Below are 16,910 nucleotides of genomic sequence, written 5' to 3'. Positions count from 1 at the left end.
AAATAAAGGGATTAAACTAATCTTATGATAAATGGAGGGAGAAGACCAAAAATGATGATTTATATCAATTTATCATTATATTTTTGTACTAATTTTAAGAAGCTAATAATTTAATTGAATAATTAAATAATTTATAACTTAAGAAGCTAATAATTTGTGACAGGTAATTTAGATTTTTGATCCTCAGCAGTTCTTTGTGGCACTGGAGATAATGAACTTTTTCTCTCATTACATCTTTGAGCATATTCAGTTAGCTGGCTATCTTACTCCTCTAACTATCTGAAGGAAGGGGGAGACTTAACTTTCATTATGAATAGTAGTTCCTACTAGAATGTCATTGACGAAGTCACACTAGGAAGTAAATATATCACTAAAATGTTCTATAGCATCTACAAACAACAGCACTGTGGTGAAGTAGCAAGAGGACTGCTCTGAGTTCTGATCATGGGTCTTTCATTTACCAATTATGTGATATTGGGTAAATCTTTCAATCTCCTGAACCTCATTTTCCTCATCTATAAAAGGAGGAGATTGAACCATGTGATTACCAAGGTCCCCTCTATCTCTAAAATTCTATGATTCTAATATACCTCATTTTGTCTGTATAGAGAGGGCCACTGGAAATATATAGACCAAATAAGGATATTTCATTGAGATTTATGAGCTGTAGACACTATAATAACTCCATCTGGCTTTGTGTGAATTGCACTCCACAGTAATTATTTGGTTTCTCAGAGAGCCCTAACTCTTATTAATGGCTATAATGCTTTGGTCAGAATTTATGGAGAAGGCTATCTCCTTAGTATTTGTTATTTCTGGGCTGAGATGCTTGGTAGAATTGTTTTAATAACAAGACTCTGAGATTGGTAAATAGATCATGAGAAAAGACTAACAAATTGTTGTTGAGTAATGGAGACAAAAACAAAAAAACAGCCAAGTCCCCTGTTTCTCCCTCACCCCCTCAGCAAATCCTAAACCATTGTCTGAATTATCCAAACAGATCACCCCCTTTTTTACTTGAGCTACACTTAAACATTGCATTGCCTGCAGGGGAGATGCAACTTATAGTAAGAATACAAAATTGGTTTAATTCTGTTCTAGTGTCATGAAAACCTAGAGACTCCAGTGGAATTAGCTGATATAAGGTCATAGTTCTAGACCCAGAAAAAATCCTGAAAGGCCAGCTTGTTCACCTCCTCATTTTAGAAATGAGGACACTGAGGTCCAAGTAGGTCAAGTGACTTGCCCAAACAGCGGTGACATTTGAACCCAGGTTCTTTGAACTCCAATGACATGTCTCTTTCCATTTTGAGACTTGTAAAATTTTATTGATAAAATAATTTTAGAAGGAATTAAATAATTTTTATAGACTACTGTGAGTGATTCAAGTGTTCCCAAGCTTCAGAAGAGTTTATTTGAATTATCATTTATCTCATGTTATGGAATCTTGATCTTAAAAAATAGAAATTGTAATTACTAAAATAATAAAGTAAAATTATACAATGGTTCTCTTAAAATGACGTTCCAACTCAGATCAGAAAGAATGCAAATAAATGCTTCAGGGAAACTGATGCAAAATGTTAAGCAAAGTTAATGATGATAGCAATGATTAAAGCTTTCAGCTTAATAGGGCAGCCACATGTAAAAAGGTGGTGCTGTTTTTAGTTACTTGTGAAATTGTTAAATATTTAAATTGTAGGGGCCGCTAGGTGGCATAGTGGATAAAGCACCGGCCCTGGAGTCAGGAGTACCTGGGTTCAAGTCTGGTCTCAGACACTTCATAATTACCTAGCTGTGTGGCCTTGGGCAAGCCACTTAACCCCATTTGCCTTGCAAAAAAAAACAAAACCTAAAAAAAAAGTGAATGTAAATATTTAAATTGTTAATCATTTAACCATTGAGGAGAATGGGAAGAACTGTGCTTTATACAACCAGTGTCTGTACCTTTTAGCAAAGACGTGATAATTGTGCAAATTCAATAAACATTGATTAAACATTTCCTGTATTCAAGATATTGAATGTGATGGTAGAGGCAAAGTTAACTTATTCTCCTGATTATCCTCTAGGTAATTGGAGCTAATCTATCTTGTAAGAGGATTCCATACTACAGCATAATTTAGGCCCCATTAACTGGTCTGGGATCAAAGTGAGCTCATTATGGATCAAAAAAGGGAATAAACTGAGATCATAAGGGGTTACTCCTTGTTCTCTTCCAGTTTAAGCAACAATTTTTAGAATGAGTTATCTGCTGATGCTACTAGAATCTTACAGAATTCAAGTCATTTAAAATAAAAATTTATAAATGATGATTTGGTAGGAGTTAACTGTATGGAAGAGTGGAAAAATACAGGTCTTTGAATCAAAAGATCTGATTTCAACTTTAACACTTATTAATATAATCTTCTTATAAACCTACCCTTCAGTCAATCAATCAATCAGTAAGCATTTGCTGAGCACCTACTATGTATCTAAAATTCCTTTGTCTATCAAGATCAACCTCATCTTTCTATTCTTCTGAATTATTAATCTGAAACTCATCCTTCACTCTTCCCCGTATCCAGTCAATTATTGTCTTGTGGATTCTATTTCCTTAACTCCCTGGCATCCTTCTCCTTCTATCAGCTTCCATGGTGATAACCTTCATCTGGTCTTTATCAGCTTTCATTTAGATCACAGCTCTGCCTCCTAACTGGCATCCCTGACTCCAGTCTCTCTTTTCTAATCTATCCTCCACACAGTTACCTTATTGATATCTAAAGCCCACATCATTTTCCCACATAAGAAGCTTTAGGAAATAACTCCAATCTATGATTAAAGTTCAAATTCTTTTTTGGCATTTTAAGCCCAAAAGCTTAATTCCAATCTGTCTTGTCAAATTGATTTCAAATTACTCTTCATTTAAATGGCTCCATTTGCTTTTCCCTATATCTTTTGAGTTCTTCAACTAGATTGTGATATCATTAGCAAAAAGTAATAGTCTTGTTTCCCTTCTACCTTTGCATAATCTCCAAATTCCTTTCCATCTCTGACTATTGGAATCCACAGATCTTTTCAAGGCTTACTTCAAGAGTCAACTTCTACTTGAGGCAATTCCTGACTACTTTCATCCTGGTGTTCATGTTTTTTCTCCTCAACTATTTTGTATATATATTGTATGTGTTTTACATTTATTTAACTCATTGATAAACACACTGTTTTTCCTCCCATAGAACACAGATTGATTCCTTTGAGGGCAGGAACTGTCAGATTTTTAAAATCTTTTTAATATCCTATACCTAGATACCTGGCATGGAGGAAACCTATAATAAAAACTTGATGAACTTAATTCAGAGTGTGTCCTTAACTGACTCACCTCTTTGATTCTGTATTTCTTCATTTTTAGAATGGTTCTGTTTTTTTCCAATCCATAAAAATGGTACTAATAACACTTTATTGAATAGAATAGAAGCACCTTGAAGGTGAGGACAGTATTTGTACTCTTTTGTATCTTCTGTGTTTACAGCTAATGCTTAATAATTGCTTATTGATTGACATCATTGGATAATAATCTTTGGATAAACCATTAAATTTAGGTAAGACAGTATCCTTGCTTTAATGGGGCTCATAATCTAATAGTGAAATAACATATACACAAATGATTATAATGCAAAATAATACAAGTTGACTGTTGAAAGGTCATTTCCAGAAGGCTACCCAATGTTCTCTTAACTGAATAATCATCACATAAAGAATGAAATCATTCAAGTACAGTGACAAATCTAAGCATAATGGGGAGAAGGAATCACAATTAATAAAGAAGAGAGCATAGTCAGTAGGATTATAATCAGTTTGCTCTGGAAATGGTCTTTTTGTGTTTTTTTTTGTTTGTTTGCAAGGCAATGGGGTTAAGTGACTTGCCCAAGTTGACACAGCTAGGTAATTATTAAGTATTTGAGGTTGGATTTGAACTCAGGTCCTCTTGACTCCAAGGCCAGTGCTTTATCCACTGTGCTACCTAGTTGCCCCAGGAAATTCTTTTAAGGAAAATAACTTTAACACTGCACTGAATAGCATTAGACATTAGAATCTATAGGTGCCTATGTAGGCTCCCAGTATCTCAAGAACTGAAAGGAATCACAAAGGCCATCTTGTCCCATTCATACATATCTGACAAGTATTCATCTAGTCTTTGCTGAAGAACACTAGTAGGGGAGTATATTCCCTAAGTGGTATATTCCTAAGGTTCATTCTCCTTTTCTAAGTAATGGGAAGTTTTCATTTATTCCAAACTGGTCTCTTTACACCTTCTACCCATAGCTATTACTTGTTCCATCCTGTGGGTTCAAAGAAATGGTCATGTACCATCTTTTCACTGGGCTTGATGACTTGATAAGACTTGAGGCTAATATTTTTCTCTCTTTAGTGAAAATAGTTTAGATCAAATTTTTGTTTTTCCAGTATCTTAAATTTCCACCACTTGCCAAAAAAATGTGAAACCACAATGTTCTAAATGAAACATAACCCTCAATTTATTGTTTCTATTTTGTGTTTATTTCCCCCTTTCCCCAAATATTCTTCAGCTCCCAACGAAAAGGAGAATTCTCAGCTCTTTGTTTCTTTGCCAAAAGAATTCCCAGTGTACCTGTGGCAGCCCTTCCTCAGACACAACTACTTCTGTTTCCAAGATTCAGGACACCAAAAACAGTTCAGCGCTCTACTAAATGACTGCATTCGACATTTAAATCACGGTAGGTGCTACTCCTTTTTTTCCCCAGTACTTCCTTTTGTCTCCTTTCTTCTCTCTTCCTTCCCTCCCCAGGCTGACTTACACAGTTTAGGCTATATAGAGACCCAGATTATAAGGGGAGGTATTTCCTCTTTAGTTCTCTGAAACAGTACAATGTTGTGGAAGACCCAAGTTTGAGTCATGTCTGTGAAGCTTGCAACCCGTGTGACCTGAACCACCCAGAGCTTTGTTTTCATCAACTAGATGATGTTCATGATAATCACCTTGCCTCCTTCTCAGATTCTTATGAGCAAAGTACTTTGTAAAGTCCTATGTCAATATGGCTTGAATCATCATCAAAAACGATCATAGTCTGCTGATCTCTGGTAGACCTAGTCCCTCTTGAGCTCCCGAGTCAGACAAACCTTCAAAACTAATGTGAAATTGGGATTTGTGATTGTGAAGCTAGTTTTGACTGTTAACCAATTTACTGTATTTACTTGGATCATTCCCCCTCCTCATTCTCCCCGTTACTTTCCATCCTCCTGACAACATGAATGTTCCAATCTAGTCACCTACAGTCCTCATTAATCTATTTCAACCTTTTAAAGATCAGTCACTTACTCAAAGTTACACACAAGTTGGTGGCATAGCACTTGAACCCAGATCTCCTCATATTTTTACTAGTCAAAGCCTCTTTTGATCATTCTACCTCTAACAGAGGATGCTGAAGATTTACTCATGTCCATAAAGGATTGCTGTAAGGGGAAAATGACATTTGTTTAAACTAAGAAATTTAGAGCTTGGAAGGAACTTTGGAGGTTATCTAATTCAATCTCACATTTCAAAGATAAGAAAATGGAAGTTGAGTGTCTAATCAGTTGAGATTTGAATTATAAATCCTTGGATGCTAAATCCAACATTCTCTCCTTGTGTGCTTCCTTCTGGGTATGTTATTTTCTTGGAACTCCAGAAAGAAGAGGTGATAAATAAGAGTGCTGGGTCTGGGATCAGGAAGATCCCAGTTTGGATGCAGTCTCAGATGCCTCATGGCTGGGCTTGTCACTTACCCTCCACTTGCTTCAGTTTTCTCCCTGTAAGATGGAGAGAATAATAGAATTTAGCTTCCAAGTTTGTTGTAAGGATCAACTAAGATAATACTTCTAGAGCTGGTCCATAGTTGGCATTTAATAAATATTTGTTCCTTTTTTTTCTCTTCCCCCATTCATTATAGATACAGGATCTATCATTTCATCTATTGTGCCTATTTTTCCTTTCACAATTGGTTTGCCTGAATGTCAGAATATTCAGGGGTTTCCCCTAAAGTCAGAATAAAATAGAAAGGTTGTCTCATAAAAGATGAGTCAGTCACTGGTGACAAAGCTCTGTCCCTAACTTCTATGTTTGTGTGTTTGGTTACCCCATGAACAGAAAGAAAAGTTGAAGTGGGATGAAGAGGCAAAAAAGAAATAAATAATGTTACTTTATTTTGCCATAGCAACTCAGTAACAGAGGGCATATTTTACCATCCCCCTATCCCCAATGATCCATTCGAGGAGCACTGCAAAAAAAAGGTCCATTTGTTTCTCTGTTCCTTTGTGGTGGACCAACCTTTGAAGCCAAGGAGCCCCAAATACTGACCCTATCTGATTTCCCAGTATGCCATTAGCCTCTGAATACTCTTATGCCTAAGGTCAAAGTCTAGTATTAGCAAGTAATTGTTAATTAGGCACTAAGACCATGATATTTCAATAGGGAATGCTTGCCTAGGTCCAGCCAGAGGAACCTTGTTGCCTTTGCACTTAATAGGAAGTCTTCCTGGGACATAGTTGGGCTCTGGTCAGCCTTCGCTTAGGGCTCCATTTATGGAAGATAATCATAGATCCAAAACATGGCTTTGCTCTCCAGTATGTTATCAAAAGCAGTAATGTAATGTAATGAGGTCCAATCAGGTTTCCCTGGCGCTGGGGAGCATTCCTCTGCCTTGAGGCCAGTCTTCCTTCATACAGACTTCATGTGGTTTGGCAAAACTTCCAGTCATAACCAGAGGCCACCACGTTACAGCAGGGAACAATCCTTTACTGTCATGAGGCTGAATGACCTCATGGGTCTTTCCCCACCTCCCTCTTCTGTTTCTGTTTTTGACAGTATAAGGGGACAACTGATCTTTTGTTGAGCTGGATGACTTTTCTGTTCCAATGATTCATTGCATGTCTTTCAGGAAACCATTTAATGTCTCCAAACTTCACCTGTTAGTTGGGGTAAAGACACATGACTTGCCAGTAGATCATATTGTTTTTATTTGTTCTGAGATTTTTATGAGTAAGAGTAGAGTCAGAAGCAGTTACTTAGCATTTGCCACAATAAATGGAGTGATGGACTTCAATCCAGGAAGACCTGAGTTAAACTATCAGCCCTAGACACTTACTAGTTGTGTGACCCTGGGCAAGTCACTTAACCTCTGTTTACCTCAGTTTCCTCAACTGTAAAATATTAGCACCTTCCTCCCACAGTTTTTGTAAAGATAAAATAATATTCATAAATTACTTTGCAAACTTTAAAGTATTATATAAATGCTATCTACTACTATTGATAGAAATAAGAAATAAGTTTAAAGAAAGTTAATTGATACATTTCATATTTTGTGTATAGAATGCTCAGTTTGAACCTAGGCAGACATGGATTCAGCACTCCCTCAGATACGAGTTATGTGAGAATACTTCTCTAACTCTAGTTTCCTTATTTGTTAAATGGAGATAATAAAACACATAGTACCTTATTCACAGTTTTGTTATTGGACTCAATTGAAATAATGGACATTATAGCACTTTGCTAGCTCCCCCTTCCTAGATGATAAACTGGAAATAATCATTCCAGGAGTTTGAGACAGTGGAAACGAAGAGACGATTCTGAGCAGACTTCCTGAAGCAACTTTGTTAGAACTCTCTAGGAGACCTGGCCCTCAGAGTTTATATAGCATTATATAAATGGAAAGGTTGGGGATTTGCATTGTTGAGAGAGTACTCACATTAATGAAAATACAGATCCATTGAAATATTAAAATATAAATGGTAGCTGTTAGTGTTTTTATTAATTCATTTATAATTAAATTACTTGTCAATCAGACATACTCCTCACCTTGGATAGGAACACTGGATACAGATTACTTGGGTCATTAATGTACCTAGGAAATTCTCTCATTCTTATTAGAATAGAATTCTAAAGGCATTCTACTTTTTAGAATAGTTTATGACATCTGGGAAGGGAAGGGCTCAGAACTTGTGCTGTTACAACTTGTATATATTTAAAAGTCTTTTGAAAAGGATATGGCACACTATAATTGCAAGGTAGAATTATTTTCTTGCTCCTTCTTATTGTCTTGCTTCTGAATTTAGCAGCCAGGTTGGAATTATTATTTATTGATATGCTATTTATTGATATGTTATAATCATTGCTAAAGTGTGAAGAGCAGAAGAGGAGGAAATGCCATTGAAGATTTCCATCTTCTTTCCTCTAGTTGAAGTTATATTGCATATGTTATGTTTATATGAATTATAATAAATTAATAAACCATTATTATTTAATAATAATTTTATTTATGGGCAGATAGGTGGCTGAGTGAATAGAGTGACAACCCTGGAGTCAGGAAGATGCATCTTGCTAGTTCAAATCTAGCCTTAGACATTTATAAGCTGTGCAACTCTGAGCAAGTCACTTAACATCATTTGCCTCAGTTTCCTCATCTGTAAAATGAACTGGAGAAGGAAATAGCAAACCACTCTAGTATTTTTGCCAAGAAAATCCCAAATGGAGTCATGAAGAGTTGGGCATGACTAAAATTAAAGGTAGAGATTTTATTTAAATAATTATATAAATTATATAAATTATTTTATAAATGTATATAATTATATAAATAAAGGGAAAATAATGAGCATAAATGATAATAATATAACTTACTATATAGATAATATTAGAAAACTGTTTTACATGAAAAAGTTCAGAGCTTACTATGTGTAAAATAATGGTTTGGAGAAGTCAGGCTGTATCACATCACCACATATCACAAGATTGCATATTTGAAGGTATTTATTTTGGATAGATCATACTGGACTTTGAGACAGAAAGAGTCTGAATACTGCCTCATCCATTTACTTGTTACTTGAATAAAGTATATAAAGTTTCTCAGCCTCAGTTTCTTTATCTATAAAATCAAGATAATAATAGTCTCTCTCTCACTGGGTGACTGTGAGGATCAAATGACATAATGTTGTAAGGTGATTTGTAAACCTTGAAGTACAATTAAATATGTTAATTATATTATTATTGAAACCGGTGAAAGAACTGGTTTCAAATGATAATATAACTAGTATCTTTTGCCTAGTTTATGTAGTTTAAACCTTAAAGTATCATATACATGTTTGTTATTCATTTTTGTGTTTGTATCTCAAGGATCCAGCATAGCCTATGTCAAAGAAATAATAAAGTACTCTGTGACTTAGATCCAATTCTACCAGGAACAATTTTTATTTTATTTATTATTAATTTATATCCAAGTCATTTCTAGCTTGAATAGAATGTCCAGAGTTTCATGATACCTCTGTACCCCAAGAAGATTTCAGGTAACATTTATAAAGATCTTGAGCCACAAAGTTGTATCTTAAGATATAGCTTGGGTTAATTTCCAGAATAGAGCAACCACTTACTCTGAGAATGTTCCTTTAGAGAAATCAGTGAGGTTCCTCTAATAGATCTATATGAACAATTTAAAATGAATAGGAGGTAGTTTGAATACTTATGGAAGAGGATATTTCCAAGGGGTGGACCCTTGGCTAATCCCTCCAGGGAGTAGAGGAAAGAGGTTGCCCTTAGATGGATTTATATCCTGGTCAGAGGAAATGCAATATTCTTACCTTGATTAGAAGAACATGATATTAAAATATCTGATTATCACCCTTAATCCAGTCATCTAATAAAAGATTCTTTTTTCCTTTCCCCAGACTTATTCCACCCACCTTTCCAATGGGTTTTTCCTTTCCTTGGAGTATGGAAAGGGTTTTAGAGAAAAGCATTATATCTTAATATTTAATATTTCTAGAGAAACTAAAAGGAGGTTCCACATTTGTATATAGTAAGCCCTTAATAAATACATGATAAATTGAATGCTTGATGAATAGAACTGAATTTCTACAATGTCTTTAGGTTTATAAAGGGCTTTTACTACAACAAACCTGTGAAACTGGCAGAGTAAGTTTCAGTATCCTAATTTTTACAATTGAGAAAATGGACACCCAGAAAAGTTTAGTGACTTAGTCAAGATTTCACAACTAGTTCAATTTGAGCTTCTATACCACATCTGATTCCTGTAATTATTTGGATTTTTGTATGCCTCCCAATCAAAGCATCTGTGGCATTTTTAAGGATGTATAAATGTTCTCAACAATATGCTGTGAATTTTTGTTATCTTTTCTCATTCTGTGTTGGGGGCCTCATGTCTCTTCAATAGCCTCTTTTCATTTAGCTTCCTCTGGAATAAACTTAATATTCTTTCATTTCAGCTTTTGTTGTTCAGTCGTTTCAGTCATATCTGACTCATCATCATCATCCCTTTTTTGAGGGTTTTCTTGGCAAAGATACTGGAGTAGGTTGCCATTTTCTGCTCCAGTTCATTTTGCAGATGAGGAAACTGAGGAAAACAAAGTTAAGTGACTTGCCCCGGGTCACACAACTAGTAGTGAGGGCAGATAAGTGGCAGAGTGAATAGAGTGACAACTTTGGAGTCAGGAAGACTCCAGATTTCAGCTCAGAAAGATGAGTTTTCCTCACTCTAAGGCTATTGTTCTAGCTACTGGGTCACCTAGGTGCTCTCCATTTCAGTTTCCTCCATTTTAAATACACACACACACACACACACATATATTCTATTCCTCACTTCCCTCTCTGGATCAGGGGCTAATTTTATTTTATTTTATTTTTTTATTTTTTTAGGTTTTTGCAAGGCAAATGGGGTTAAGTGGCTTGCCCAAGGCCACACAGCTAGGTAATTATTAAGTGTCTGAGACCGGATTTGAACCCAAGGTACTCCTGACTCCAGGGCCGGTGCTATATCCACTGTGCCACCTAGCCACCCCTAGGGGCTAATTTTTAAAAAAAAAACATATGCAAAATAAACTCAAACACTGAAACAATGCCTGTTTTTAACATAACATAGTGTATCAGTGGGCAGCTAGGTGGTACAGATAGAGCACCAGGCTTGGAGTTAGAAAGATTCATCATACTAGTTCAAATAAGTATGATTTGACTAGCTGTGTGACCCTGGGCAAGTCACTTTACCCTGTTTGCCTCAGTTTCCTCATTTGTAAAATGAACTGAGGATATTAAAGGTAACTTGGTGACACAGTGGATAGAGAACTGACCTTGGAGTCAGTAGGGCAGGAGTTCAAATCCAGCCTGAGACACTTGCCACTTACTAGCTGTGTGACCTTAGGCAAGTCACTTAACCCTGATTTCTTTGCATCCAGAACCATCTCCAGTCATTCTGATCCATATCTGGCTACTGGACCCAGGAGAGAGTAAGATCGGTGATTTAGCATAGCCTCCTCTCCTTCAAATCCAATTCATGTGCTTGTCATGGTATCATCTCTCTGATGTCATGGTCTTCTTCAAGAATGAAGGACAAATATCATCAAAATGTGTGTATTTAAGGGGATGCCAATGGAATTAAATCATTTGCCCAAGGTCACACAGCTAGTAAGTATCAAGTGTCTGAGCTCAGAATTGAACTCAAGTCCTTCTGACTCCAGAACCGGTGCTCTATCCTCTGTATAGCTGCCCCTCATATTAGTCTTAAAACACAATTATTATGAAATCCTTTCACTCCCTTTTAATGACTCCACATTATCTACATTCTGCAGGGTGAAGTCCTCAATACTAGTTAGTCTAATGCTTACACTGCCTTTTCAATTTGTCTCTTGCTACTTCCTTCCCTTCATCCCCACCTGATATAATTAGAGGAACAGATGAAACAAAACAAAAACCCAGAGTCCTGTGATTCTGGAGTAGCATATCATATATATTTAAAAACCTACCCACTGTGTGCAAACTTTTAATTAATGTTTATTGGTTATTTGATGACTAATCTAATGGGGAGGAGATATTTAGCTAACAAGATGAATACAAGGGATTCCTTTTATGTCATCATAAATTTGTCTGTGTCATCTTATCATTTAATTTTTCTTTGATCAGACATCTCTAAAATGCTAAGAGTTGTGACTATCACAACCATGTAGGTTTTTTTCATAAAAGTTGAAATGTTTATGCATTTATGTCATGGATAATTATAATATTTTTCTACACTTGTCTAGCATCCTTTTAAATTAACTAGTGGGTAATATTTAAATGGAGACTGATTAGTTAAGTGAATTTAGGATGTGTATTAGCATCATATTGTGGAGCCCTTTGAAATCTTTTACTGAAATGAAAAAAAAAGGATTCTTATGCTAGTATAGCATCAAGATGTTGCAGGAGTAGGGAAATAAACTGCTTGAAAAATACTGCAAAAATGCATTTTTGTAACTAGTCATATCAACATATTAAACTTTTATAGGACTGATTGGCACAATTAAATCCCTAAATTATTAAAAAGAAATCACAGTTTAATTTCCCCTATGCATCAGAGGCATGCTCTGCATTCCTTCCTCATCTTTGCTAGAACTGGTTTATTCTTTCTCTATTACATAGTGGGTACTCTGAAGGGGAGGGAAAGAGAATGAACATTTATACAGCACCAACTATATGCTAAGCATTATGCTAAGCATTTTTACAAATATTATCTTATTTTATCCTCAAGAGCTAGGTGCTATGATTATCTCTATTTTACAATTGAGGAAACTGTGATAAATAGGTTAAATGACTTGCCCAAAATCACACAACTAGAATACATCGGAGTTTGAATTTGAACTCAGGTCTTCCTGACTCTTAAGTCATGAACTCTATTCAAGGCACTAGCTAAGTGCTTTGGTATCTTCAGTTTAAACACTGTTCTTGGTCCTCTTTGAGATGTGTAGTTTCCCTTCAGGTTTGTAATAGAGTCTGATCCATGAGTTGGAAAATTATGTTCACATTTCATAAACTTAAAGAGCTAGAAGGAACCAGAGAGAATATCTGATCTGACCCTACTATTTATAGACGAGGAAACTGAAGCAGAGAATAATTAAATAACTTGCTCCAATGTAAGATAGTGGCAAGAGCCCTCAACTGGGATTCTAAGAGTTGTAGTTTTAATCCTCATTTTACCATGAGCTAGGTAACTATGGTGATTGTGTTTAATCACAAAGCCTTAAATATTTATTGAGCATTTAGCATGTGTAATGCTTTCTGCTAGATGCTAGTGATTCAAGTGTGGCATCCCTTCCCCCCATTCTCTCTCTCTCTCTCTCTCTCCCAATTACCATTCAACTTGGTAGCCTGAGTTTGTCTGAGAGCACCTTGAGAGACTAGGTTTTCTAGTAATGCCTATTATCAACCATCACTGACATCCTCCTTGTTGAATTTTAGTCAGAGTAAATTAGCTTTTACAAAAGCGTATTTGTTAGTAAGAATTGATGTTAGCAAAGCATCCCTCCAAACTGAGGTTCACCCTCTCTGCCCATACAAAGTCCCTGGGAAGTATGGGCAGAAATTTTGAGAGCACACTTTGCCAAAGGTTAAACTCACGGTTCCTGGTTACTGGAAGTTCTTTCCCCCCACCACTGTGGAATTTTCATTCTTTCTTTAGGTCTACCTCTTTGCTGGGCTCTACAGAGTAGGACCTCAGAGTTCTGAGACTATCTTTGTTTGGCAAGTCTAGTTTACTCTTGCTATGTATCTTAGCCAGATACAGATATCACCATTCATCATGGCAACTCTGGGGAAGTGGTTTTCAACTTCACTAAGATGAAACTAGACAGAGAATGATTTATCTAGCAATGTATAGTAGGGGATAAGGGATGATCAGAGATAGTTGAAATATAAACATCTAGGAGAGCTCCGAAGATTTAAGGAGGGAGGAATACATTTTAGCTGATACCACCAGGCAAGGTTTACTAGAAGAAACAGTACCTGAACTAGTCCTTGAAGAAGGACATGATGAGGACTCAGTCACCTTGGAGACTAGGGCTCCCTCCTCTGAACCACACAACCACCTCCCAGGAGGTGTTCTCATATATGACACTTCATCTCCCACCTCCAAGCCTTTGCAATGACTATTCCTTCTGAATGTACTGTGCTCCTTGTCTATCAGTTATAGTACTTAGCTCCTTAGGAACACGGCTCAACCAAACAACCTTCTACAGGTAATTCCTGATATCTCCAGCTCCTATTGTCTTTTCTTCAAAATTACTTTACATCAATTTTGTATGCAATTTGTACTAATATATACTATGCTAATATAAAGACATTATCTCTCCTGACTAGACTGTAAGCTCATTGAAGGCAGAGACTGTTTAGTGTTTGTCATGTGGCACATAGTACATGTTTAGCTAATGCTTGTTGAGTAATTGACTGAATAACAATATGCTTTACAGTTGATGTCAAATTTGACTCTTATAACAATCCTATGAGATAGTGCTATAATTCCCATTTTATAGATGAGGAACTAGAGATGCACAGAGGTTCAGTGACTTGTTAAGGGTCACACGGGTAGTAGGTGTCAGATTTGGAATTGAATTCATCATCATGATTCTAAACCCAGTACTCTAGTTATTATGTTATCTAGCCTGAAAGGGAATGATATCTCAAAGGGATATCAAAGGCACCAATGGAGATGTGGTAAAGCCACCAGGAAGGCATCTTTAGATAAAGCACTGAGCCGGCAGGAAGGAAGACCTGAGTTTGAATATGATCTCAGACTTTTACTAGCTTTGTGACCCTGGTCAAATCACTTAACTGTACCCAGCCTCATTTTCCTCATCTGTAAAATGAAGGGATGGGACTATATGATTTCCAAAGTCCCTTCCACCTCAAATCTATAATCATAAGATCCCATGTTCCATTCCTCTTAGACTAAATGATGTTTTTGATTTTTTTTGTCCTTCATTCTCAAAGAAAACCATGACATCGGGAACATGATGTCATGACAAGTCCATGAATTGGATTTGACTGTGCTAAGTCACCAGCCTCACTTTCTCCTCCAGAGCCATCTGAATCCAGTGGTCAGATATGAATCAGAATGACTGGATGACCCTGGATGTGAGGCACATCAAGGTCACATAGCTAGTGTCAAGTATCTGAGGCTGGATTCAAACTCCCATCCTCCTGACTCCAAGGCAAGTATTCTGTCCATTTTGCCACCTAACTACCCCTCTAAGACTAAATAGGAAGGAGAGAATAGTTGAAAAGAGAAAATTTGAAATTCAGAGAAAGAGGACTGAGAAAATTCACTTCAGATAGCCTTGATTTTCTTCAGGAAAGAAACAGCCTCTCTGGGCCTCAATGTCTTCATAAATAAATGAAAAAGCATTTAATAATCATTTATATGGCGAGTTCTGTACTAAGGTTGGTAAATAGACATGAAAACAAAGACAATCCCTGATGGCAAGATGCCTACATTTTAATGGAGGAGACAACACACAAAGAAGAATAGTAATCAGAGAGGGACACTTTGGTCATGAAACTTGTGGGTAAGAGGAATAGATCATAGGGAAGTATATTGACAAGGCCTATCCTGGGATAGTGGTAGTGTTGAAATGATCATTGTTTATGGTCACAGAGAGAAAGTTGGAGGTGAAGAGAGGATGGCTAGAGAGAAGGGAGTTAGGTAAATCATGGAAGCTGGGGCTTTCCTGAAATGTTAGTCTGGGAAAATCAGTCTCTAGTTAAGGCAGACATGGTCAGAGAGCAGGGATTAAAATGAAACATGATGAATGAAGCTTTCCTGAAATAGTGTAAAATAAATTAAATCCCTTTCTGTGGTATATATGCATGGTTCAAAGCGAAATGTTAGATAAAGTTTAGCTAGCCACATTCGTTTGATATAATCTGAACTCTGAAAATATTAGGTCTATTTGTTACATGCCCTCTTGGCTTTTGTATTTTGTTTTATGAGATAAACACATGAGAACTTTTAATGTAGATACACTCTTCACATGAAATAGTTAATGATGGCATTTGTTTCCCAGCTAAGACATGTATGTATTCCAAAATTCAAACCATTCTCCATTTTAAGTTGGTTAGTGCAATTATTTTATTAGGAGTTGTTATTTCAACGAAAAATATGTTGCAGAGGAAAACACATATTGAAGTTCTTCAGTTAGATGTTAGCTAATGACACATTTTAAGATTATTTATGACTATGGTTTGGCCTAGAGTATCTTCTGCTTTCCAAATAACCCAAGCATTTGGGTAACAAACTGAAAGAATATAATTTCATCAAAGATGATTTTAAAAAATTTAACTTTTATTTTTTCTACTCCAATCAGGACTTCGTAAATATCTAGGAATTTGGTTCATTTGTTGCTTAAAGCTTGTGATGTGTTTTATTGTTTAATTCTGCTTAATCCAAAAAGCACTAAAGCAGCTGCTATGAAGTTCTATGCTAGGTAGTGGGGGAAATAAAATACAAAAAGGAAATATTTCTTGCCCGCAAGGAATTTTCATTCTTCTAGAAGAATACAATGTATGCAAATAGGTAAGTGAATACAAAGTATATATAAGTAATGCTTCATAATTTTTTTTATTGAGGAGAAGGAGCATTAATAATTATTATTTTCAGTAAAAGTGACACTAAAAGTTTTTTAAATACTTGATAATATAATTGGTTTTTCTGAATTCAATAGTGTGTTGGGGTTTTTTTAGGTTTTTGCAAGGCAAATGGAATTAAGTGGCTTGCCCAAGGCCACACAGCTAGGTAATTATTAAGTGTCTGAGACCGGATTTTTTAAACCCAGGTACTCCTGACTCCAGGGCCAGTGCTTTATCCACTATGCCACCTAGCCGCCCCTAAGAGTGTGTTTTTAATCTATTAGTGAAGTTACAGACTAACACTTCATGTACACAAGGGTTCGATAAATTAAATCATTTTTATAGACATTGGCAAACTATGGCCTGGGCCTGATATCTTTTTTGGTAGGGCCTCCATGTATGATTTGGCCCAGACTCTGTAGTTTGTTGACTTCTACTAGGTCATAGTACCTAAAGATGATAAATCATATCAATTACAAGTAAGACCGGA

The 16,910-nt window shown here is 36.2% G+C and overlaps 1 protein-coding gene across 1 annotated transcript in view; it reads left to right on the top strand.

Annotated features, from left to right (window-relative positions):
* NIBAN1 (niban apoptosis regulator 1) overlaps positions 1-16,910 on the top strand; it is a 186,127-nt gene that overhangs the window by 86,518 nt on the left and 82,699 nt on the right. Inside the window, exon 5 of the mRNA XM_074222223.1 lies at positions 4,560-4,727. Coding sequence (XP_074078324.1) covers positions 4,560-4,727 — 168 coding nt within the window. The remainder of the gene's footprint in view (positions 1-4,559; positions 4,728-16,910) is intronic.

The sequence above is a fragment of the Macrotis lagotis genome, chromosome 2 (genome assembly GCF_037893015.1).
Source record: "Macrotis lagotis isolate mMagLag1 chromosome 2, bilby.v1.9.chrom.fasta, whole genome shotgun sequence".
Lineage (NCBI taxonomy): Eukaryota > Metazoa > Chordata > Mammalia > Peramelemorphia > Peramelidae > Macrotis > Macrotis lagotis.
Note: the sequence above shows the minus strand (reverse complement) of the source record. Positions and strands in the feature narration are given on the sequence as shown.